Source organism: Echeneis naucrates, chromosome 11 (assembly GCF_900963305.1).
Source record: "Echeneis naucrates chromosome 11, fEcheNa1.1, whole genome shotgun sequence".
Taxonomy (NCBI): domain Eukaryota; kingdom Metazoa; phylum Chordata; class Actinopteri; order Carangiformes; family Echeneidae; genus Echeneis; species Echeneis naucrates.
In genome coordinates, this window is record NC_042521.1 from 15,597,907 (window position 1) to 15,621,855 (window position 23,949).

Consider the following 23,949-nt stretch of genomic DNA (forward strand, 5'->3'; position numbering starts at 1 on the left):
ATCATCATCATCATCACTGCGATGTTGCCAGGCAACAAGCATCAGTGTCATTTTTCCCACTTTAAAACTGTACATGAGGTGTGTTAAATTGAACGAAGTAGATAAAACATGTTTGTTAATGAGATCTGGAAGTGCCATCTCAAGTGATTTCAGTTCTAATGCTAAGCTAAGCTAGGATGGTCATCTCCCAGCTCTCAGGACTTCTGCTTGTCACAGATCAGTGAATCACGAAAGTCACCCATCGAGACTGAAACAGAAGTGCCGCAGCACTGGAGAAAGAATGGCATCAATCAGAGTCCACTGTGTTCCGAGCAAGGCTTATTTCAAGTCATCACTACCTCAAAATAAAAAAGATTCCCGAGGTCTCTCTGCCTCCCTCTGCTGCAACCACCCATTACATCTCCTGCCTCTTATTTCAATTTGACTCTTCCCTCACCCCCCCCCCCCCCACCCGCTTCCTCCCTCTGTATATCCACCCACCAATCTCTACTTTTGCATGTCACACTGCAGCAGTAGGACGATGGATGGGTCAGACTTGGCAGCCTCTTTGAACTCTTCCAGGGTAATCTCATCATTGTGGTCCTTGTCCATCTTGGAGAAGATTTTGTCCACACGCTGCTGAGGGGTCAGCCCGTCCTCATTCATACGCATCATGATCACCGTGCCCACCATCTTGTAAATGGCCTGCATTGGAGGAGGGAAAGAAAATGATTACATTTCTTCCCTAAACTGCTAAACTAAAAGAGAGGATTTCGCCCTTACTAACAAACCTCAATGATCTCAAGCATCTCCATGCGTGTGATCTTTCCATCCCCATCCAGATCGTACATGTTGAAGGCCCAGTTGAGTTTCTGCTCAAAGCTGCCCCTAGAGGTGATGGACAGGGCACAGATGAACTCCCTGAAGTCAATGGTCCCATCACCATTCTTGTCAAATGTCCGAAATGCATGCTGGGCAAACTTGGAGGCATCACCGTATGGGAAAAACTGTAGAGTGGCAAAAACAAAGCAACATTAAAGGATGAGTCCATTTCGATCTTGGGGGAACTGCTGTTCATGTTTATATATTCACAATGTGAGATTAATTCATTGTAAGATGATACTTATAGTTGTTCCTTAAATGTTTTATCACAATGACTGAACCGGGCATGAGAAATTCCTGCAAAATCCTGTGCTATATTTGGCCAAAAAAATTATTTTTAAAGGCAAAAACTGTTTCTTCCAATTCTACGTGTATCTCATATACTTTCATGGATTGAAGAAATATAAACATACATTTAGAACACAATCACATTCCTAAGAAAAGAGTGAGTGCATCCCTTGACCACATGTTTACATACAAAGATCATATAATGGCTTTGTGTTATGTGCCTGTTGAGGTATATTTCATGCTGCAAGTGTTTTGCAGGTGTAACCACAGTGATTGTCTTAACCACACACTGAGAACACTAGTATTCTATTCAGAAAAGATCATTTGAATACAACAATTTAAATAGATTTTAATCAGCAAAATAAACTTTATTTCTCAAGCCTGAAACATTGTTAGTTACCCCATGAGATGGAGGTGTGGGAGACATTTTTAAAATTGTCAGTTTTTGTAATTCTGTTTGATTCAATTTGAAAAGTTTGAAGAGAAGAATGATTTGAGGACTTAATGTTTTCACAGTGAAATTACTCTCAGATTATATGTTTCGTTATGAACAGAAGCAATCACATCCCACCCCAACACCCAAAACCACCCCCACTTTTCTATTTGCTAAGGAGGATCCTGTGAATTCATTCAGTCTGTGTGCTCTTTTAAATTCCTCCTTAAAACATATTGGTATTTGAAGGCTAACTGGCAGGAAATTAATGTCATGCTGATTTTAGTTTTCCAGTTTTGCATTAAAATGAATTATTATAAAAACGTATTTAGAACAAAGACGCAAATTCAAGCAACAGTTGTTTACTGGGACCTTTAGAACTGAATGGGAGCAAAGAGCCCGAGTATATCCAAAACTCATTTAAAAATATGCTTAACCTTTGTGCATCCACAAGAGGAATCAGTAAGCCTCCGTGACGCAGTGCCACTTCAAATGCTCCAAAATATCTGAGAAAGCGACACAGACATCACAGGCTCTTCCTCCTCTTGATGCCCCAAACACAGGGCAATTAGTCACAGTAGCCACGGCATCATAAACTTTCTATACAACAACTCAACAAAGGTGTGAGTCACTGAAATAATTTTCATTTTATGTAACTATAGAAAAAAACAAATGTTTCTCATGATTTGACATCTTCTGCTTTGTGACCCCCGCCCATCACCCTCACCTTTACATAGAGCTGCTGAAACTCCTCCAGATTGAGGATGCCAGACGGACAGTCTTTGAGGAAACCTTTGTACCACTGCTTGAGCTCAGCCTCGTTGAATTCAGTGTTCTTGGTCAGATCATCCAGGACTTCCGGAGCCAGCTTGCTGTTGTGCTTACCCATGATGCTTCGCCTACCTGAGAAGGGGCGGTTGTGAGAGAGAGAGAGAGAGAGAGGTGATCACAGGTGAGGAGGTGCTAGACAAACAACAAAACAACAGGAACAGCTGTGAGGCCCCTGTGTGGTTGTAGAGGCACACAGGTCTCCAGTGGATACAAACAAGGAACTACCAGCATGGTTACACCAGCAGAGGAAGGATGCTTGTCTTTATGTGGCAGTGTGCTGTACTGTATTGGATATATTTATATATTGCTTTTTTAATCCCCTACTGTCGAGACCTTTGTTTTGATCATGGATCACAACTTACTCATTAGTTAGTTTTAACATGTGAAAATATGGCTTGGCATTTACCTATTTACCTATTGTTTATTAACACTTCTTATTTGTTTGTTTAGCTGCTCCTTGAAAGACAGAAGTTCATTCATTTATTCCCCAATCCCAGCTCACACTGGGTGAGGGTGGGGTACATCCTGGACAGGTCACCAGTCCATCACAGGGCCAACACACAGAGACAGACAGAGACCAACAACCACTTACACTTGGACCTACAGACAGTTTAGAGTCACCAGTTAACCCAAACATGATGTCTTTGTATGGTGGGAGGAAGCCAGAGTACCGGAGAGTAAGATAATATCTATTAGTTCTGCTGAAGCAAAAAAAAAAAAAAACAAAACAAAAAGTAATGTTCCTTTAGTCCTGCTCAAAATACAATCCAAAAAAGATCCAAGATTAAATTTGGTAAGGGATAAGGCTCCACCTGAGATTCAGAGTCCTGAGCAGTAATGCTGTGTAAAGTCAACATCAGTCACGATCTTACAATCCTCTTCCAAGCTGTGACGTCTTTCAGATCACAAACACCCCATTTACCCACAAACTCCGGGATGAAATAATGAGCTGCAACCACAAAATAGGTTTCAAAAACGCATAGTCACTTAGTGAAACATCTAACATGGAGGTGCCTACACTGACAAGAGGTCCAACACAAGGATGAGATGTGACTGACTTTGGTAGTCAGCTTGCAGATCACTGATTCTCCCCTGACTCTAAGCGTGTGCTCTGTAACCAAATGTGATGACATTTCGTTTTCCCGTCCTTGCAGTTGCACATCTGTCCTCTCAGAAGACCTCAACCGGTGTTAACCTGCATTCAAAAAACCTGCTAATACGCTGAAATTTCTGGAGTGGTATGAAAAATTCAAAATGTGGTAGCTGGTTCTCAACTATTAAAATGTAAAGCACAAGTGAATCTCTGTTCAAGAGGTGGAATCGTCGGTTGCTTTTAGAAATGATCAGACAATAGACAAATCATTCATTGCACAAAAGGTCTTTTCATTTCCATATTGACTCTTATAATTTTGTCTCCATAATCACCTTATAAGGCCTCGGCTACATTTCTGGCATTTTGTCGGTGGCATATTAATCCCCTCAGCTCCAACCACTCATATATTCACATGGCTTAAGACCGCTGCAGCGACTTCGTGACGCCATCACTGACTCATAGGCCTGTCTGACATCGTTTGCACTTTGACACCAGGAAACGAGCAGCCACAAATCCTAACTCTAAAATGCAAGGAGAGTGTGCGGACGGTTTAGAGGCTGAAATATCATCCTTGTCAGGCTTTATGGCGAATGAGTCATGGAGAAAGAGGTGACAAAACCCTAGGTCACCGCAAATGGCAAAAAATACTTTGGACTTGCCGTGACAAGGGGACCACAGCAGCCAGGAGCTTAGAGGAAGAGCAGATATCAATAAGCGAGAAGCCATCAACTTATTAAGTTCTTTTGAAAAGGTCGTCTGTGATGTGGGTAAAACTGAAATGCAAGAAAATTTCAGTTTTTCCATTCCCAGCTTTTTGATGAGAAGGAAAGGACTCAGCTGTTCACTGAAATCCTGTTACAACTGTGTATTTCAAACTACATTGACTGCTCCCCGCAGCCGGATGAAAACAGCCTCGATTTTTAGCTGGCTTATAATAAAACCCAACATGTGAATCAAAGCAGAGGCAACTTGTGAGTTTTGAGTTCAGGACAACGACTCCTTTGAGTTGCATCTCACAACTGCTTTGCAGCAGTTCAGAGGTTCAACTAATGCTGTCACATCTCATCAAGAGCTTTTTGATGTCTTCCATCACTTCATTATTGTGTTTCCTGTTTGCTGTTTATTTCCACCTTGAGTTCCTGCTCTGCTGTGCCATGACCATGACCCTGATTTGATGCACCTGTGTCTCATCGTCTCACCTGCCCAACAGTGTTTCCTTCCCTCCATGCCGTCTTGTCCTATCGTGCAGCCTTTCAATCTACATGTATATTTCTAGATTCTGTCTTCTGTCATAGCTTTTATTCATCACCTGCTGATTTTATACTGTTGTCCAGTTGGACTTCTTTCCACGTAAAAAAAAAAAAAAAAAAAAAAAAAAACAAACAAAAACAAAACATGCCTTTTTTTGCCTGAGCAAAGACTTGCCTTTCACTGATCTACAGAGTCTCTCTGGCTCTGGGTATTTGAGTCATATCCCTGTGTTCAGTTGTTACAAGTGCATTTTTCAAGCAAGTGCTTCACTTTCAAGCACACACACAATCACACAGTTTCACAAGGTTAACTGCTGGAGGATGGATGCAGACAGATGCTGAGGGCAGCGTAGAGCAGGATGACATCAGGTGTTTTTGTCTTGGCACCAACACCTGTAGCCCCCCCCCCCCCCGGCGGAGGAGAAGGTAAAAGCACTAAACAGAGGAACTAGTCAGTACTCTGTCTCTAGCTGCAGATGTGTAGAATTAAAGAATTAAACTGCCTCCAAATAATTAATAGTGTTCACTCAAGTAGCTCTTAAAATTACTGACTGCATCAACAAAGAAAACATATCACTAGCCCACCAACAGGTGCCCAAGCAGTGAGTTTATTTTGGTTTGTACCCTCCTGGGCACACACACACACACACACACACACACACACATACACACAATCTCCATAGTTGTTGGAACATTGTCTCTTGCCTCTGACTGTGGCAGATGAGATTTTATCCTTCTATTATGGAACCAAATGTAGCAGATAATAGAGTTTCCTGCTGAAGAAAGTGAGAGGCGCGACAAGCCAGGCGAGAAAACTTTGCATCTGAAAGAATCAAAATAAACACCGCTCATCTCCACAAGACAGGAGACCTCAGAGGTTCCCAGGTTGGATGTTGTCTTCCAGTGATATGCTCAGGTCTCTGCCAATCATCGTGCTAAGGCAGGAATGTGTTGTGGGGGAGTATTCAGATGGTGGAGGCTGTCTGGACTTGACCCCAAAACTTTCTTTTTCTTTGCCAGTAAATGCAATCTCTGTGGAACAGATGCAATAGATTCAGGTTTACAGGTGTTATTTTCTCCTGCCTAGTATAGGGCGATGCTTATGGCGCATGCATGTAAGGTATGCACATACTGTGTGTGTTAAGTGTGCTTGTTGTGTTCGGCGAAACAAGGAACAAGCAGGACGTGTCAATGCATAAAATATAGTCTTCTGATGTTCCTGTTCACACAGTCCAATTCCAGACCTCTGAACCTCTGCATACATAAATACTTTTATCTGTGATTTAAAAATATCTGCTGCTGCTGTATTCAGTCATGGCTGTTTCCGGATATGTGTTGCAAAACAGGTTGAATGCCAACCTTTCTGTTCCTGATCTGGCAAAAACAGCTCTGAATAGAAACAAGTCGTGACAGGCTTGGATGAGATGGACACAGGTGTGGGGGTTACTGTAAGACAACAGAAAAAAAGCTACTTTTTGCTTGCACCTCTGAATTTTTTTACAGAAGAAAGGATGGAATGATAATGTCAAACCTAAGAGACTTGTTATGAATCCATAGTTTTATTTAGGTAGCTAAGGTAGCTGTGTTTTTGATAAATGAATGAAAATAGCTGAAAGTTAGAAAAGCTTTTGAATTTATTTATTGTTGTTTGTTTGTTTGTTTTTTTGGCACATAACTCACAGCATGTATTCCAGGCATTTCTTTTTTCGGAAACTTGTGGAAACCAAAACAGTGCTAAGAGGCGAGTGAATATTGGACAATATTCTCTGTTGGATATCTGCTGGAGGCTAAATAGGCTAAATAGCTGACACGTTCGACATGGCATCGTTAAAAGATGACATGTCAGTGCTGTGTTTATAGATTGTTCCACTGCCCCAAAGTTGGAAAATAATCAATGAATGCAGCTTTAACTTGCCGTATTTGTTTAATTGTGATTGTAAACTACTGCGGCTCCGAACAGTCACTCTTTGGTATTTAACTCTGTACTGACTGGTCAAAATGCAAAATAAAACAAGGTAATCCTGTGTCCCAAACAATAATAGGCACAAATGGGATAAGAGTCAGAATTATATCAAACTTCTGTGGTGCATCAAAATGAAAAAAACAGGGAGGCTAACATCAGCAGTAACACCCATCATGGCTGAACAGGTAAAGAAAAGCACACCACATACTTCACCAACAGAAAATCATGCCTCAGTATTGCTGATGGTGTCATTGTGTGGTTTGGATGGTGGAGAAAGTATAAAGCCACAGCTATTCCGAGGTTTAATTCAAAAATGATAAATTTAGCATCGGCATGATAAACCATAAACACCCTGTCAAAGGACCAAATCCCAGGAGATATGCATTGATGCTTTCTAATGACCGTGCATTCAAAGTCGCTCCCTGTGGAGCTCACGCGAATAGCTTTATTCCCTGAATGCTGCAATTTCCCTCCAATATGCAGCTCTCAATGTCTGCTCTGCACATCCCGCCAAAGGGATCAATTGGCCTGGCAACATGCCGCTGTTGTGCCCAATGACGTCTTTGAAAATCCGTCCACGTCAACAAACAACAGAGGCCTAAGCACACAATTGCATACGAACACACAAACATGCCTGCTTCAAACGGTGACAGTGAAGATAATATATTCCCATCAGACACAGTCTGTCGCCGACTCTGCGTGTGTTCTCATACAGTACATGCGGACAATCTTAAGGTGACACTGAAATTAGTAAAGTGGGGAAAAGACGAAGAGACAGCGTGTAAGAAAAACCTACGAGGGAGGGGGGTGACTCACTCTGGATTCACACCTCTGAAGGAGAGGACAAACAGGGAGAGAGGGGGAGAGTGAAAGATGGAATGACAGCGAAAGATGGGAGGTGGCAGGCGGATGAAGAGAGCTTGGAGAAAACTGTCTCACCAGGCTTTCAATTTAGAAAGACGTGTATTTTATTGAGTTTGAAAGGGCCTCAGCGCATCTTCATTCAGGTTGTCAGACTGATCATGAACACAAAGTCTAAACTGAACTTTAAATGTGTGGGAGACACACACACACAAAAATCAAATAAAATAAAATGAATGTGTGGGAGACTTAGTTTCTGTGTGTCGCCGCATGAAATGTGCCTCTTTTACCAGTCATCCAGTAATCTAGCTGAGTGGACAGGCTACCAACAGGCTGCAGGTTTGTGTGGCAGAGTCAGTAGTAACTGACCGGGAGATGCGTCTTGTCATTGGAACCGAATTTGTGGCAGAGAGCAACAGTTAGCGATGGCAGGTGCCCGCTTAACCCCTTGATGGCTGACTTTATTTACACCTGTATAAAAAAAAAAATGTCGTTGTGGTGTCTTAGGTTTCAGCAGATTCAAAATTAAGCAGTGGTTGTTGATTGACTATAGCAAATAGAATAAATGCAAATTTAGGCATGATGCAAATTAGCAACCACCGCTAACAATGGTGAAAATATTTAGACTTTTTTTTTCCCTGTTTAAGGTATGCAGATGATTTCATTGATGTCTGTATTGTATTGAATATGCACAAAGAAAGCATTGGTGAAATAAATACTCTATTCCAGCTGCATTCTGAATGGAAGAGGTTTGAGGTGGATTCACAGCAATCTGCATCAAGGGGTTAAAACACAGAAACATTATCAATGGTTATAATGGTTAAAGTTAAAAAATTGAAAGAGGGAGCTAAATCTGGTCTTCCTGGATCCATAAACGACAGCCACAGAAATACTGAATGGAACTAAAGCCAAACTATCTATGATTCAATTTGGATTGCTTACATTCTACTCGTGTTTACATCCCTATGTTGATGATGTTGGGGAAAGAATGGAAGTTTTATAAGACACATCAGATCAGGTCATAAACTTCAGACTTAACCACATTTTCTTCATGTCTGGGCAGATTCCAGATGTTGTGGGTCAGAGTTGCTCCAGATGTGAAAGTAACATCTGAGAACCATCCTGCATATGAGCCAGACTCATGCTGGGAAACAGAGCAAATACTAGATGAGAAAAAAACAAAAGCATCTGGCTCAAGTATTAGCTGGATTCACGTTGGGCTACCACGCTGTGAAGTTTATGGTGGTAAATGGATAATGGTTCTTCCTCTAAAAAGCAAGGAAGTGACAGATTCTCCTCCAGAAGAATTTGGGGTTTCTTCAACGGTAAAGCTGGGAGACTCTTCCTCCTGATCCTTCAGACCGACCTCATCCTCAGCCTGGTGCTGGTGGTTTGAGGCCAATTCCTCCAATTCTGCTTTAGGATAATTGGTGAATAAACTAGATCTTCTTCACCCCCTGGATTAGATCGCTGTGAGAACACAGTTTATGCAGGCAGAAGCTGCTTCTCTTGAGTGTCTGTCTCCAGCATTGTAAGGAGTCTGGACAAGAGAGTCCTTGATGGCTGACTGACCACTTGCTGAGCTCGCTGACCTGGAGGTCATTCTCTCAAGCTTTCACTCTGTATTAGCTCAGGTTGCTGCTGCTGAGTTTCATTTTGTTGCAGGAACTGGAGCTCGTTGATGAAGCCGTCTGCCTGTTGCCTTTGGACAGGCTCGATCTCCAGCCTGGAAGAGAGCTCCCTGAGCTTATTTTTCTGACAGGCATCATGTTGCTCTGCTTTCTTGAGGTGAGCCCTCATCCGCCTCATATTCTTTTCCACTCTGGAGCCAAAGGCTGATAAAATCTATCGAAAGGCCAATCTTCTCAGATTTCTTTTTCAGATTGGTTTGTCACTTGTTAAAGTCTGAAATGAAACATTACATATTCTAAAAAACCATAAAAACCGAAAATTTAACAAAAACAAAGGCATAGGAACAGACTCTATGAAAAAATAGATTGACACTTTTGTCAACTGATAAAAATGAGATGAAAATGTTTTCCAGTTACCATATGGTTTCAGAAGGTAGAGACAAATTAGGAAGAGGTAGGATGACTTGTGAAGTATACATTTGATAAGTGAGTGTCAAACAAATTTGAGTGAAATTCAATAACAACTTTTTTATTTTTATTTTTTTTTCATTTCTGAGTGCACACACAAGATCAAGGTTAGAAAGCAGCGGGATTACACTGGCATTATTATGAGTCTCAGGCACTTGGGCAGTAACTGAATGTAGCCCAGGGGGAAAATGTGTTGGTGTCCCCATGACTGAAAATGATTAGCTGGCAAAAGCTGTAATTGAGTTGGAATGAGAGCAAAAATAGGAAGCTAGGCCTCCCATACAGTAGTAATTTCCTGTGTGTGTCTTTGTGTGTTCGAGTATGTGTGTGTGTGTGTGCTGTTTTTGTAATAGCAATAACCTTTGTGAGAGTGGAAATGTACAATGGACTGCCACAGCAATAGGGGAATAATCAATAGGATCCCAGTCCAATACCAGCCCTCTCCATGAGCTACGCTCAGAAGTGTGTGTCAGTGTATATTTACATGTCTGTGTGTAGCAAAATTAAAAGAATAGAAATATGGTAAAATGGAGAAATCTGATGAGAAGTGGACAGCCAGCTTATTGACATGTGACTGATGGATTACACTCTGAATGGTCCAGTCCATTCACCAAACCTTCAAAAGCTAAATAGAACAGTGCGTTGCCCGGCTCACTGCCAAACAGTCACTTGGCAGTCTATCGCAGATGATGTTTTTGGCCAATCAAAAGCGTCTCTCTTCCAATTGGACCTGACCAACTGGCTCGTTAATATATGGGCTTGAGGAGTCTTTCACCGATAACTATCAGTCGGCAGTGGTGGTCTGTTAGAGACCTGCAGTCTGATTCAGTATGTTAGTGAGCAGAAAACACTTTAGATCAATTTGATGATAATGATGCTCTGTTTGTAATCAAGTGCAGCGATAACTTGGCTTTCATAGAAGCTACTCAGGGTTTTGCAGTATTTAGGGCACTCCATTCCTTATTTTTTTATATCTAGGAAATACCTGTTGTAAATATTGAGTCATTGATGTCTGTTGGAGAGTTACACTTACAATCACTTTATCACAATTACTGTATAGCTGCTCTTTAATTCAAGACATGGCTTTACACCTACACCTGACCCCATTTCTATAACGCCTGAAGGCATTGAAGTGCCAAATACTGCATCTCCTCTAATGACTACTACAAGCAAACAGAAATAAATGTGTTAACAAAGTATTTGCAAATTTTTATGCATCTCACCCATAAAAATGTTACCAAGACTAAAAGTATAATTGAGGGTGTGGCCGCACCCTTATTGTGATCATCCATCTCGCTTGACGTCTTTGGTCCTAAATTCCAACTATAAAAGACATCATTACACAGGTGACTAAATAATCAACTTTAATGACTAATGGCAATTAACCACAAACACAAACACAAATTTGAAATTGTAGCTGTGTAGATGTTGGCTCATATTGTATGAATTAGGCTATAACCAAAGACCTGCTTTGTTACACAAGATTTGATTAGCATCAATATTATTAGCTCCCAGCGATTTCATTCAATTCAATTTACCAAAAGTGAGCTCTCCCTCCTTAGATCCTGAAACCCTTACTGTCTGTCTTGTTCGGAGGAGGAAGTCTAATTTTTCTGTTTTGTTTTTTTTTTTTTCTTTTTTTTTTTTGAGTAGTCATAGTAGTTGATTAATTTTTGGACCGAAACAAAGTGTCAAATCAAAGCCTCAAGTCTATATTGTGCTGCTCTCCATAAACAATCTTATTAACATAAGGTCAAGACCTCTATGAATACATAAGCAGTTAGAGAGTTGTGAAGGATGCGTTGGAGGTGAGGTGTTGCCTTTTATCAGCGTGATCTACATATAATTTTAATCTCCATACATCCCTCTGGTGACTGGAGCAGGAAGGATGCATCACTATAGAAACGCAGCTCACCTCAGTGCAGTTCAAACTCTAATTTAAGACCAGGCAGCATGTCGAGCCTGGGGAGAAACACGGGGGGACAAAACGGTTCTGTGTGCCTGCCTTTATGAGTCAGTCTCCCTGCTAACCTTTGTCTCCCATATCTCCAAATCATAATTTATTCAAGTCTGTGTTGTACTTAATGGCACATTTGTTACAAGTGCGCTCAAGTATTGGTGACTCCCATCTGATTGATGCACTTGTCATAGAGAAGAAACTTGTCATATAAACTATTGTTTCTGTAGAGACCATAACAAACCCACCCAGCATTTTAAATGTGGCTTATAGTCCAGCAGCACCTATAAAATCAGGAAAGGGTACACACACACACAAATGCTTCCATTAACAAAAACACACCATTATTGATATAGGCCCAGGTGGCGAGCTCTATGGTTGCAAGGCTCAGGTGTTTCAGCAGCAGACAAAAACAGTCTCTGGAACAAATATGCCCAACTCTCATAAGCACACAAAAACACACACAGTGGCGTGTTGATTTTGCAGCGCATCAATAGTAGTGTACAAGAACAGGGGGAAACAGGGCACGAGACAAATGCCTGCAGCACTTACCCCTGCTCCTGCACTGAAAGGTATCTTCTCATCACTGTCCTTTGTTAACATGAACGTTTGTTACGTTCTGAAACAAAGAACTTGTGTAGGTCAGCAAATCAGGACAACTAACACAGCCATGTCAGAGCACTGTGTTAAAAATTGCTCTGTGTCGCTTTAGGTTGAATAAACATCTGTAATTCAGACAGTGTCATACGTGTCCACCATGTCTGAGTAGGGTTGATGATGTGGCTAATTGAAAGCATGGCAATAAAAATATTTATGGGTATAATAATGTGTGTGTTTTTAGTATGTGAAAAAAGGGTTAGGTCAACCAGGTCAACCAGGCCCAGCTTATGTTACACAGGTCAAATGCACAATCATCTGTTTGCAGGTCGTGACGGATTAGGTCACGATCAAATGCTGAGGGAGTAATAAGGCAGTGAAAGGTGGGGGTGCGATGCAGAGGTTGGAATTCTGATTCCTAAGATTAGAAAGAAAAAATTGAGCACGCATTCCAAAAGGCACCCATGGAACCTTCAAATAATGCAAAGCCTGAAAATGAAGCAATGATCTCCACTTGGCTCCATCTTTACATCTGTTGTTTGTTTTTGTGTTGTTGTGCTTTCTGTAACTCAGCGATTGCAGCTTGAATCTAATTTGCACAGATAGGCCACAGCTACACAAGCTGAGTGTTTTATTGTTGTGACCGATCGGCGCATACTGGACAGTAAAAAAAGGAATTCTTACCATTTACAACAATTTAAATCCAATGCATGGTTCTACTAGTAACTCATCTAGTAACTCTTTGCTAAGGCGTTACAAATGACCTCTTAAAAACTAAAGACATTGTTGTTTAGTTGGTAACAATGACAAATTCTGATTGGAATATTACAGGGAATAGCATTTTGAATTATGTATGTTAGCAAATAATAATAAGCCATCTGTTGAGCAGGAACAGAGCAACCTCCTTATCTATCTTAACACTTTGAACTCTCAGGATTTTGATCAAATCCAAGTGGACTGTCAATAACTCCATTACGTTTTAATACCAGTCACTTTACTTACCTGTGGTTCAGGGTGCAAATCTGTCCCCCCAATATCATGCAATTTTTCCCTCTTGCCTTATTATTACATTTCTCTTTCAGTTTCTGTTGTTCTGATCTTCTCTTTCCTTCTGCGTAATGCAGTAATGTTTTTGAGAACAGACTGCGATCACACAGCCGCTTTCAGTTGTTCCTTCCACTTCCTTGCTTTTTCATCACCACCAACCTCCCATCTGTAGTCCTAATCAATCCCTTTCAAAATTCTCCACAGTTCGGCAGCAAAATTCTACTGGTTATATTATATTTCTCTGCCACCGTAAAAAAAAATGTGCCTTGGATTAGACCTTAAGGCAAAACCAAAAAATCCACTATGGCATAATAAAGGCTGGATTTCACCCCGGCATACATTTGACCACAAGCAGGCTCTACCTTGACAGATTTCCTGTCTCCCACCTCGCCAGGCTGACAATTGAAATAAAAAAACCAACATAGTCACACCTCCATTCACCCTATGTACCGTTCACAGTCAAGGCTCACCTTATGTGAACTGTGGGAAGAAACACAGATTGAAACCCAAATTGCCTCACTGGCTCCACGAGGTTATTGCACTTCTCAAATAATATGTCACGTGACTGACTTTGATATATTTCACCACACCGCTTTCTACATATGCATCTCCCTCTGACAGTATTTTATATCTTTTTTTTTTTCTTTTTTTTTTTTTACGTCAGTGCACAGTTTCTGGTGTGCATTACCTTTTCATTGTATATTACACTGCATCTGCCAAGCCATGGGAAAACACTCTGCCAGCGACTACCATTGATAAATATGGGCATTCATTAGGTACATGATAGTTATGCCAAAGCCTTTCACTCAACATGCCTTTGTTGTTGCTCAACCACTATCAAGCTGCCCATTAACTCACACCCGAACAGATTTTTCTATTTCAATATAAATCTCCTTGGGTAATAAAGCATGAGACAGAAATTGATGAATCAATCAGTCAAGAGACACAAATGTAGCAACACAAATTCACACAATTACGCACCCAGTTATCCCCCGATGGATGAGACAGATGCATAGTGCACCTGGCAAAATGCGTACGACAAAATGTAAGTTATACAAAGGCAGAGAAAGAAGGATGCACAGAAGTGTGGGTTGGTCATTTGTCTACTGCTGTCAGAAAAAAGAGAAAAGGGAAAAACACACATATATGCAAGTACACACGCACACAAACACACTTATTCTTGGACACAAACAGGAAATTGTAGTCCAACATGTAACTCCAAACTGATATTATTGTACTCCACAGACTCCCAATCAATAGGTCTTTCCAGCATAGAGGAAGTGGTTATAATCATGTGTTTTCCAATCCAGTGATCTATTAGTCAACTGTTATGTGCAATTTAAGCTTTTCTACTGTAAAAAAACAGCAGCCTAGTATATATCCATGTTTAATGCCATTACAAGTTCCAAGTGTTCAGGCTGCTCCAGAAGCTCTAAATCGAAACAACATACAGTTACAGAATTTTTTTTAACTCTCGAAAAGTTTCAAGAGAATATACAGTAACACATTTTAAGGTAGAAGGGAACAATAGTAATAATAACAGAACAATATAATGTGTGAAATACATTTAAAGTCTTAACGTATAGGCTTATTTACTTTAGAGTTTTAGTTTCAAGCACTAGGAGTCGCTATCAGAATTTTAAAGTCTGCTGTCATGAGAGACGCAATCCTTGATTTAAGTATAAATCAATAATCGTTCCATTAGAGTACAGAAACATAATGTTCTTGTATCATTATCTAGATATTAGTATATGATCTACTTGTTGGATGGATCATCAGATTGTGTAATTTAAAGGGGTCGTATTTAGATGCGTAGTAGCAGCTGTTGCTTACCCTTTTGCTAAGTGTTTAACAGCTACCCGGCTTACTCGTGGCTGGCTGTTGGACCTGTAGATGCCTATTGTCTGGTTGAACTGAATGACACAATTAACGGACAGGAAACAGCGTTGTGAAAGTGATATCCAGATGAATCTTTGTGGACTTTAGCAATTCAGATTGCAGATTGTCTGGCCAATAAGACTGCCGCGTGATCTTTTATCTACTGTAGATCGCCTACCCAGTGGATTCAAAGTGATCCACAGGTCATCCAATGCAATGCAATAAAAACAAAACAACAAAAATCGCCTTTCAGGCTGAGGAACCCAGAATGGATACAATCCATCTCATATAAAAATTATTTTGACCGTATGTGAGATGTTCATAAGCTGAAAACAGTGATGGTGAGGGTCCATAAGGTGGTATGGAAAGAGATCCTAACTGTGCCACCGTAATAGCTCCCTTGTGGGATATTCAGCACCACTAGAGACAGTCCGTTGAGAGCCATACATAGACTGTAGAAAGTTAAAAATGGGTTGCAGTCAATGTAAAACATATCAAATGTATTTTGTTGGCATAACGAAAGCAAACAGTAAAATCAATGCCCGCAGTACTTTTTAAATTCCAAAAACAAAAGAGAATAAGACATGTTCCCTTCAGCTCTGATAACCACCACACACACACGAAAGACCTGCTCCTGTTCAGCTAAAGGCTGGCTGCCAAAGGGCTACAGAGCCAAATTGAGCTGTCAATACCACCAGCTGTCTGTCATGGACGTGCTCATTGTGGATGTGTGCGTTCGCATTTGTTGTGTCCACATCTTCATGGAACGTCACTATAACGACTTTGCCCTGTATGTGGCACGGCACAACCACTGAACACTTCATCACTTATAGATCCAGCAAGGCATACGAATGCATGGGCACACACACACACACACACACACGCACACACACACCATTTACTATGATGCAATAGCTCTTCTGATATGACCCTTTGATGCACAGCTGCATGAAGGCCATCAGTAATGTGTACAAGCTCGCACACACAGCACTCAGTGCAAGCGGGTCCTATTGACTGTGCAGGTCCTGGTCTCATCCACAGAGGACAGGATTATACTAGTCAAACCAAATCACTTGTTCGGCCATCAGCCCTGTCTTGTTTTACTAGCAGCAATATATATATATATTTGTTCCGGCAAAAAAGGAAAAAAAAATACACTTATTACAACATAAGGCAGGTCAGAGATCAGATCCCATTGCTGCAAAAAGAGGCTAATGTAAATATGCGCACATATGACTTATTTGGCATACTTGCATCATGCTTATTTATTCTCTGCACTTGCAAGACAATCCAGTTTCAACAGTGAGCAATATCTTACTTTATTTACCATTAAGTGAGTGAAGGACACTCTAACTCTGACTTGCCTGGCTACATTTTTGCATCCATGCATCTTAGCAGATTCTTCATCCACCCAACAAAGGCTGTGCAAAGAATTATTATTATTATTTTTTTTTTTTTTGAAGAGTCAAAAATTTAACCCACATCAGCACATTTTAAGCAAGATAGTGTTCCCTGCCGTCACTGCAGAGTCTCGGCAAAGTCTTTTCATCGGGGAACAATAGTCCCAGGTTCAATTGCCTCTGCAGCCCTGAGTGTCCTTGGGCAAGACACCGCTCAGTGCCATTTAAACCCTGCTCTGGTTTAAAGGCTGGTTTGTAGGGCTAAATAGGTGCAACGACAGGGTTAAAGGTTCTTCCCCATCCCCACCAGGTGCACCACACAAGCCCCGCTAAAACAATGACCACGACTGCCTTCCTCATTACTTATCGCTTTCGTTAGTTAGCGATTAAAAGCATATTTCGGACGCATATTACGAGCGTGTGCACACATTAACATAACGAGAACAGCAACAACAAGGAAATAAATGAACAAAATAAAATAAAATGCCCATCGCTTGCCTTGTGTTTGGAAGAACAAAAGCACGCTCCTTTTGCAGCAATTTGTCCAAAGGCTGGTCTCTGCTGTCCCGTTGTTGGCAGGGTAATGTTTACACTCCCTCCCCGGGCAGAATAACCTTCGCTAACTCACCTCTCTCTGGGAGAAGATGAATGAACCGCTGCGTCTCCCCTGCCAACACATTTGCATGGGGGTCGCCGCCCCCGCGCGCCTATTGGCCAAGACCCCGTTTAGAGGCGGGACCCCCGCCACTCCTCCGTCTGATTCGACCAGCAACTTGTCAATCTATATACATTTGTGTATGTATATATATATATATATATATATATATATGTGCCACGCATGCTGGAGAGAGAGAGCGATAAAGCTACAAAGGAAAGTCAAACCAGAGCAACCAAAAGAGGAAAAAGCTGTGCTGCTTCAGCCCATGGCACTTTCTGCTTCTTTGTTTACATGTGGAACACAAATTGCCAGGAAATTGGCTTTACGAGTCCACCGCTGTGCAGACAACAAAGCCCTGTTTAGGACAGACTGGAGGTCAATGTTAACCTGTGACTGCAGCATGCATGGCCGGGTGAGCCTGACAGATGGCTGTGGCCTTGTTCGTACCCCCGATCTCCAACGCAAAAATCTCAACAACAATAGCTCTGCAGAAACACAATGTTAAATTTTTCGGCTGCTCTTTTGAAACATGTCCGGAGGAGACATTTAAGGCCACTGTAGAGTGCGCATTTACAAAGAACACTGACAGTTGACGATTAAGCAAAAACAAAACAAACAAAGAAGAAAGTTGCTCTTTACGTGGATTTGCACAGGGCAGCGACAAAATGGTAAGAGGTGAGGAAAGATAAGTCAAATGAGGTAAATTAAGGAAACACTTGGCTGCAATTAGGGAAACATAATTGGTTATCAGATTAATTGGTGCGATGTGACCGGCTCCAAGCTCTGATATTCCACATTAAATTCTGGTGCTCATCCACCACTGCCACCTTCATGACACCAAACTATACACTGCTTCCTGTGTTGGACTTGAATATTGACAAAGCACATCTCAAGTATAGCCATGTTTCTTCACTTATGCCTGGATTTCATCTATAATGTGTGTAAGAGAACTGTGCAATGTGGACAACCATTTCCAGATTTGTGTATTTATCAATTGTGTCTGTGCCTTTGATGCATGTTTACTTACACTTTTATTAACTTCTTCATTAATTAGGCATTTAGTTGTGATTCATATGCCTTATAATCTGTTCTTAGAATAGACCACCAAGGTATTTTTTATTATTGTTCATACAATGTATAGTCAAGGTAAATGTGTGGTTTGTGCATCTATCTCAGAGTATTCCCTAAAGAGTTGCTTTAGGGGTACAGAAATGATATTTAAAAAAGGACTGAAAATAGGAAAAACTGTTTGTCAAGGTCAATCCAGCACTTATGATAGGAGCAACATAACCTTTAGCACAAGGTAAACGTCCATCACTCTGCAGGATCACTCCAACACACCATTTTTACGGTGTGTGTGTCTGTGTGTGCATGTCCTTATACCCAAGGTAACCAACACTCCATCAGCCAGAGACACAGATAACCAGATAAAACAACCAATTGTATCATACCCACAGGATTGCATAGCAGTATAAAAGGTTGGTGGAGTTGAACGAACAGCTAGTGTGGCTCCATCCAAGGCAAGCGTCACTCAAGCTCAGTTGTCAGCACATTTTCAGCCGTTTATCATTTTGTTTCATACAAAAGTATGTCACGTCTTTACAAGAAAAAAAAAAAAAAAAAAAAAAACGTTTTGAGAAGACAGTGACTGGTCATTTCTTGTTTGGACAGAGCCCAGCTCGCCTTTGTTTCCCCCTCTTTGAGCTAAGTTAATTCCATATAGCCAACTAATTGCTGGCAATATATGTTTATTTTTCAATATGTCCAACCAGTCTTTTAAGCATTATAGCATAATCTCCTCCTCAAATCTGTCTTTCTGGCTCTCTCTCTCTTTCCTTCTTCTAATTTAAATATGTATTATTGAAAGCAAATTAATTGATATAAAATGAATCTCTTGGCCTCTAATTGAAATATGCTTTATTGAAAATGGCATGAATATAGTATGAGTCTCTTTCCCTTTTACTTCTATGAATATTCATGTGTGTGTGTGTGTGTGTGTGTGTGTGTGTCCATCAGCAACATGGGGTTGCCATGGGAGACAACCCATCGAGCCTGTCCTCATCCTCTCATCCCTCCTCTCTCTTTTATCTCTCCTGTCCTGTGTCACCATCCTTATGTTAATCTCCTCACTTTGACACTATTGAACATTGTACTTTGTAAAGTCCTCTTTTACTTACTTATGCTATTAACACAGCAGGTTTTCATTAACTGATTTAAGAACTATAGTTCAATTCTCCAAATAAGCAGAATCATCACTTAACAGGTAAATATTTTTATATAATGCACTGTTATTATCTGAATGGAAGACCTTGGAGAGAAATGGCTGTATCATAACGCGGCGTTGTGATTGCAGGCCTATAGTCTCACAGTAAGAGGTGATACAATCACATTCATGCTAATTGATGGGCCGACAGCCCGATAATGAAATTCAAACCTCCATTCATGTTGAAGTCTGAAACTGAGGTTGTGCGTGTGTGTGTGTGTGGTGTGTAATTCTGCACCATTTGTGGCCTGTAAACTGTCTAATTGACCTTTTCACACTCCACAAAGGACGACTCCTCTGGCCGCCTCCTTCCACCTGTTGTTCCCTCCTTCTCTTCTTTCCTCCATCCTCCTTGTTTGATTTTTCCTCCAACACTTCTGCCCCTCCTGTCCTCTAATTTCTCCTCACTATTTTTAACCCCAACTCTGTTCATTGTTTGGCTAAATCTATAAAATGCAGCCACACGTATTTATGTCTTCATTTCGGCTCTACATCCTGTTTCCCTGCAAATGTAACGATAAGTGCGAAACCGTTGCCTGTCGAGTAAACTAATAGCCAGAGTGGTGTTGTAATGGTGCCGCAAACATAAAACATAAAGAAAAAAAAAATTCACTTTAACACAGCAGATCAGTTTTGGATCCTGGCATCTTCATTGGCTGTAATATTTCCTTAAGATTACCCTTTTCAAATCCCTTCTATACAGTCAAGGTACCATTTAATTCACTTTTCACTGAACAACATCACAAATCTGATCTGACTTGATTCCAACATGCAGATCAGCACCAGTTCTCTTCCAGTTCAGACCCAGTAATGCATTGGAAGCTGTTTCACATTTGGAAGCAACCCAAAACATGACTATGAACCATGATACAGGCAAAAGCATTATAGTACCTGTCACTCATTCCGATTGGTGCTCACATCAATTCATCATCAGATAAATTAGCAATCTGTGTGATCAAATCGCTGCAGCTGCTTTTTAGCTAATTTAAATGTAAGTGTAGTTGTGTTTAGTAGTCTGAAATGAAAAACCTGCCGTGTTGGCTGGACTGGAGGACCAGTTGGTTCCTGGACAACACAAAAGAACATAATAGGTTTCCCTGTGCAATCTTTTTTTTTTTTTTTTCAATTCAGTCTGCCAATGTTGGGACATTTGGTACATCTTTATTATATTTATATCTATCTTTTCTTCTTCTTAACATACCCTTTCTTTCTCTTCTTTTTTCTTCTTACTGGCTGTCAAGGGTGATAAAGTGCATGCCTGAGAGAGAGAGAGAGAGAGGTGGTGAGTGAGTGAATGAATGAGTGTCTAGAAGACAGGAATGTGTCCAAGCAGCTAATTACCAGCACTAATGATTAAATAGAATGTGAGCACTGTGTGTACATCTGTGTGTGTCTGTGTCTGTTGTGAGCTTCAGTTTTGTTCACAACTTGCAGTGCAACTTTTAGTGTCACCTTTTCAGGTTTCAAACCTGCTGCTCAATCTGAGATGGAGTCAGTCCAGTGACCTTTCAAAAAGAAACAATGAGATTCCTGTCATTTCTCCTTTTAAAGGCCCATCCTATTTCTCCTTCACCCTCCCTCTTTTTCGCTTGAATTTCCCCCTCTTGTCTGTTGCAATGTAATAAGATTAGGGAAAATGTCTTGTGATGACCTCACCATGGCAGGTCAGCATCTGCCATTTTGTTTGACGGTGCAGATAGAAACCAGGAGACAGGATGCCTTTCTTTGTCAATCTATGAACTCTTTTTTGAAAGCTGCTTTAAAGAGTTTATGCCAAATCATTCTCACCTTTATTCCATCTGTTTTATGCCTGCAGTGGGACATAAAAACCGTTGGTGACACTCAGACACACAGCACATGCTCAGTTAGATCCTTCCTCCACATAGAAGACAGATGACACATGTAACAACTGCTACTGTATTTGAAAATAATTTTTGTTGAGGGCAGCATGTCGGTATAGTGTTTCTAACTGTTGCCTCACAACAAGACGGTTGCAAATTCAATTTGGTGGAGTTTGCATGTTCTCCCCGTGCCTGCGTGGGTTTCCTCCAGGTGCTCCGGTTTCCTCTCACCATCCTAAGGCATCATGTTTGGGTTAACTGGTGACTCTAAATTGTCCGTAGATCTGAGTGTGAGTGGTTGTTTGTCTTTGTGTATCTTTATGTAATTTATGGCCGTGATTTTATGCATGTCACTCTTTTTACTTTTCTCTGTATGTATGTAAAGCACATTGAATTGCGTTTGTGTATGAAATGTGCTATATAAATAATTAGCCTTTCCTTGCCTTGCCTTTATATTGACCCTGTGATGGCCTGGTTTAGTTTAAATGGTTGTTGTGCTGGCTTCTCAATAATGGTTATGTTCTGTCAGGGCTCAGAGGAAGGGGATTGTTGAAAGTTATTATCTGTCCCAAGCTGAGCAGCCATATGACAACATGGCTGGCAGTGGCGGTGCCCCACATGTGTGCATACACTGCAGCAGTTCACAGAGGTAGCCAACACATATTGTACAGGTGAAGTGTGACCCAGGCATGAGAATCACATCTGAGATCCATCAACTCCCTCCTGCTCACTACTATATTTCTCACTGCTCAAGTTGATCGCTGGCGATGCAGGCTGTAACGACCCAGGCCACCGGGACCTCAGCCATGTTTGTTCTTAGAGCCAGCTGTCCTGTCAGCAGCACAGTGTCTCAGCCACAGAGAGGGCAGCAGGCATACAGACTGTTTTCATGTGGCCATTTAATGTCAGAAATCCAAAAAACAAATATAACTTAAGGCCATTGGTGGATTGCCCCCTTAAAGAAATGCACATATGTAAAGTTCATAAGGTTACTAAATGTAACTGAGCATTTCTCCGATTCAGAAGTGTATGTTGGAAGCTTTTATTATTAACAACATAGATTGTGGAATCATCATCATCAACATCTCCTCCTCAGAATGTTTCATTTAAAACTCAGAGTATTACATCAGCACTGACCTTAAAAAAATCCAATATTAGCTTCGGCTTCTTCCATTGGTCATTCATATTACAGTATATGATTTTTTTTTTTCTTGCAACTAACGACTCTCACCTCTCTGTAGATGGAGTCCACTGGTGTTAATGACCCTGTCTTTAAGCAGAGCAATGGATGTACCACCCTGGGCAGTGAACTGCTTAATCATGAGGGGACAAAAAAGGGAACAGAGCGAAGGGAGATGAAGTGAGGCGAAAGCGGGGAGGGCAGGGGGTGAAGGCAACCATGACGATCACCTCGTGGTTCTTCACCTTCATTCCATTCTAGTGATGTTACACAGAGAGAAAAAGAAGTGAAACAGGGATCATGAGGAAAGAGAGTGAAAGGCGAAGGAGGTGGACAAATTTCTAATGAGCTGAGATGATGAGGGAGAGAGGAGAGTGGGAGGAAGAAAGAAGACAGAGGATACTCAACATTTAAATGCTTGTGCACAGACTTATTATACTCAATTCAAGCCATGACCCCTTTTGCTATGTCTACTGTTTTTGATGGGCTCAACATTAAAGCACAGCACTAACAGCACATAACACAATAAGATTATTTGTTAATTTTAAGTTGTTATAATGCTTTTTTATATAGTAGACAGAGGTTTCTGTGGAGGAGTTGCAACATCCATTGGATGCTGGCCAGCTATTTTGCTCACACCGAATGCTAAATCAGAATCTTACTCAATTAGATTTTAGTTACATCCGCATCCTCACCAACTAATCTACATAGGAAAAATAGCAAAAAGAAACAGTTATTTTCTTGCATTGCAAAGTAGTCAGTTAACAGTACAATAGGAACAAATGAAAAAAGACTGCGTACCCTGGGAAACACCTTCCTTAAAAAAAAAAATAAAATTTGTGTGTTATAAAGAAGACTTAAAACAAGAGAGAGAGACCACAAACTCTGCACTTTACTGAGCATTTACATTCAGGGAGAACTGCAGCCATTTTCACATAGCCTTCAATACAACACAGGTTTGAGAAACTTCTGCACTGGAGTCGACATCCATTTTTAAAGACAGTCTATGGGCATGACTAATGAACACTGTATGGATGATTGAACTTTGATGATTGTGTTTAGGAATACTGGAGCGGATTGGGTTAGGGTTACATCTGGCTAATGTCAGCCAAAATTCTAATATAACAACATCCAAGATGACATTCCTCAGAGTGTTAGTATCCACAGATGTTATCACATTATAGGACAATATGTTCCCTACTTTTGACACAGACATACACACGCACACAAATATACACACACGCGCAATCCTTCGTTTCAACTCCCTGACCTGTCTAATTCCAGAAGATCCCCGATGTGTACGTACATGTACTGTGCATGTAGCTGATTAGCAAATAAACACACAAACACCCACATCCTCTCTGATTCAAACAGACATGCACACTTACCTGTCGCAGGAGAACACGCAGTTTTCACTGCCATGGCTACCATGAGGCTGACCCAGTTGCC

At 41.0% G+C, this 23,949-nt stretch overlaps 1 protein-coding gene across 1 annotated transcript; it reads right to left on the minus strand.

Moving 5' to 3' along the window:
- Positions 1-486: 486 nt before the first annotated feature.
- LOC115051030 (hippocalcin-like protein 4) lies at positions 487-22,612 on the minus strand. Its single transcript, XM_029514278.1, has 4 exons — positions 22,552-22,612; positions 2,310-2,485; positions 771-986; positions 487-684 (listed from the first exon to the last, which is right to left on the minus strand). The coding sequence occupies exons 2-4, from the start codon at positions 2,469-2,471 to the stop codon at positions 487-489; spliced, it is 576 nt and encodes a 191-aa protein (XP_029370138.1). The 5' UTR covers positions 2,472-2,485; positions 22,552-22,612.
- Positions 22,613-23,949: the final 1,337 nt, after the last annotated feature.

Bases quoted from the DNA above. Each gene is read 5' to 3' on its own strand.
- LOC115051030 (XM_029514278.1), bottom strand. From the start codon at position 2,471: ATGGGTAAGCACAACAGCAAGCTGGCTCCGGAAGTCCTGGATGATCTG. The intron at 987-2,309 runs GTGAGGGTGATG...GCCACTCTACAG, and splicing joins TTCAGCAGCTCTATGTAAAG to TTTTTCCCATACGGTGATGC. The intron at 685-770 runs GTTTGTTAGTAA...CCTCCAATGCAG, and splicing joins AGATGCTTGAGATCATTGAG to GCCATTTACAAGATGGTGGG.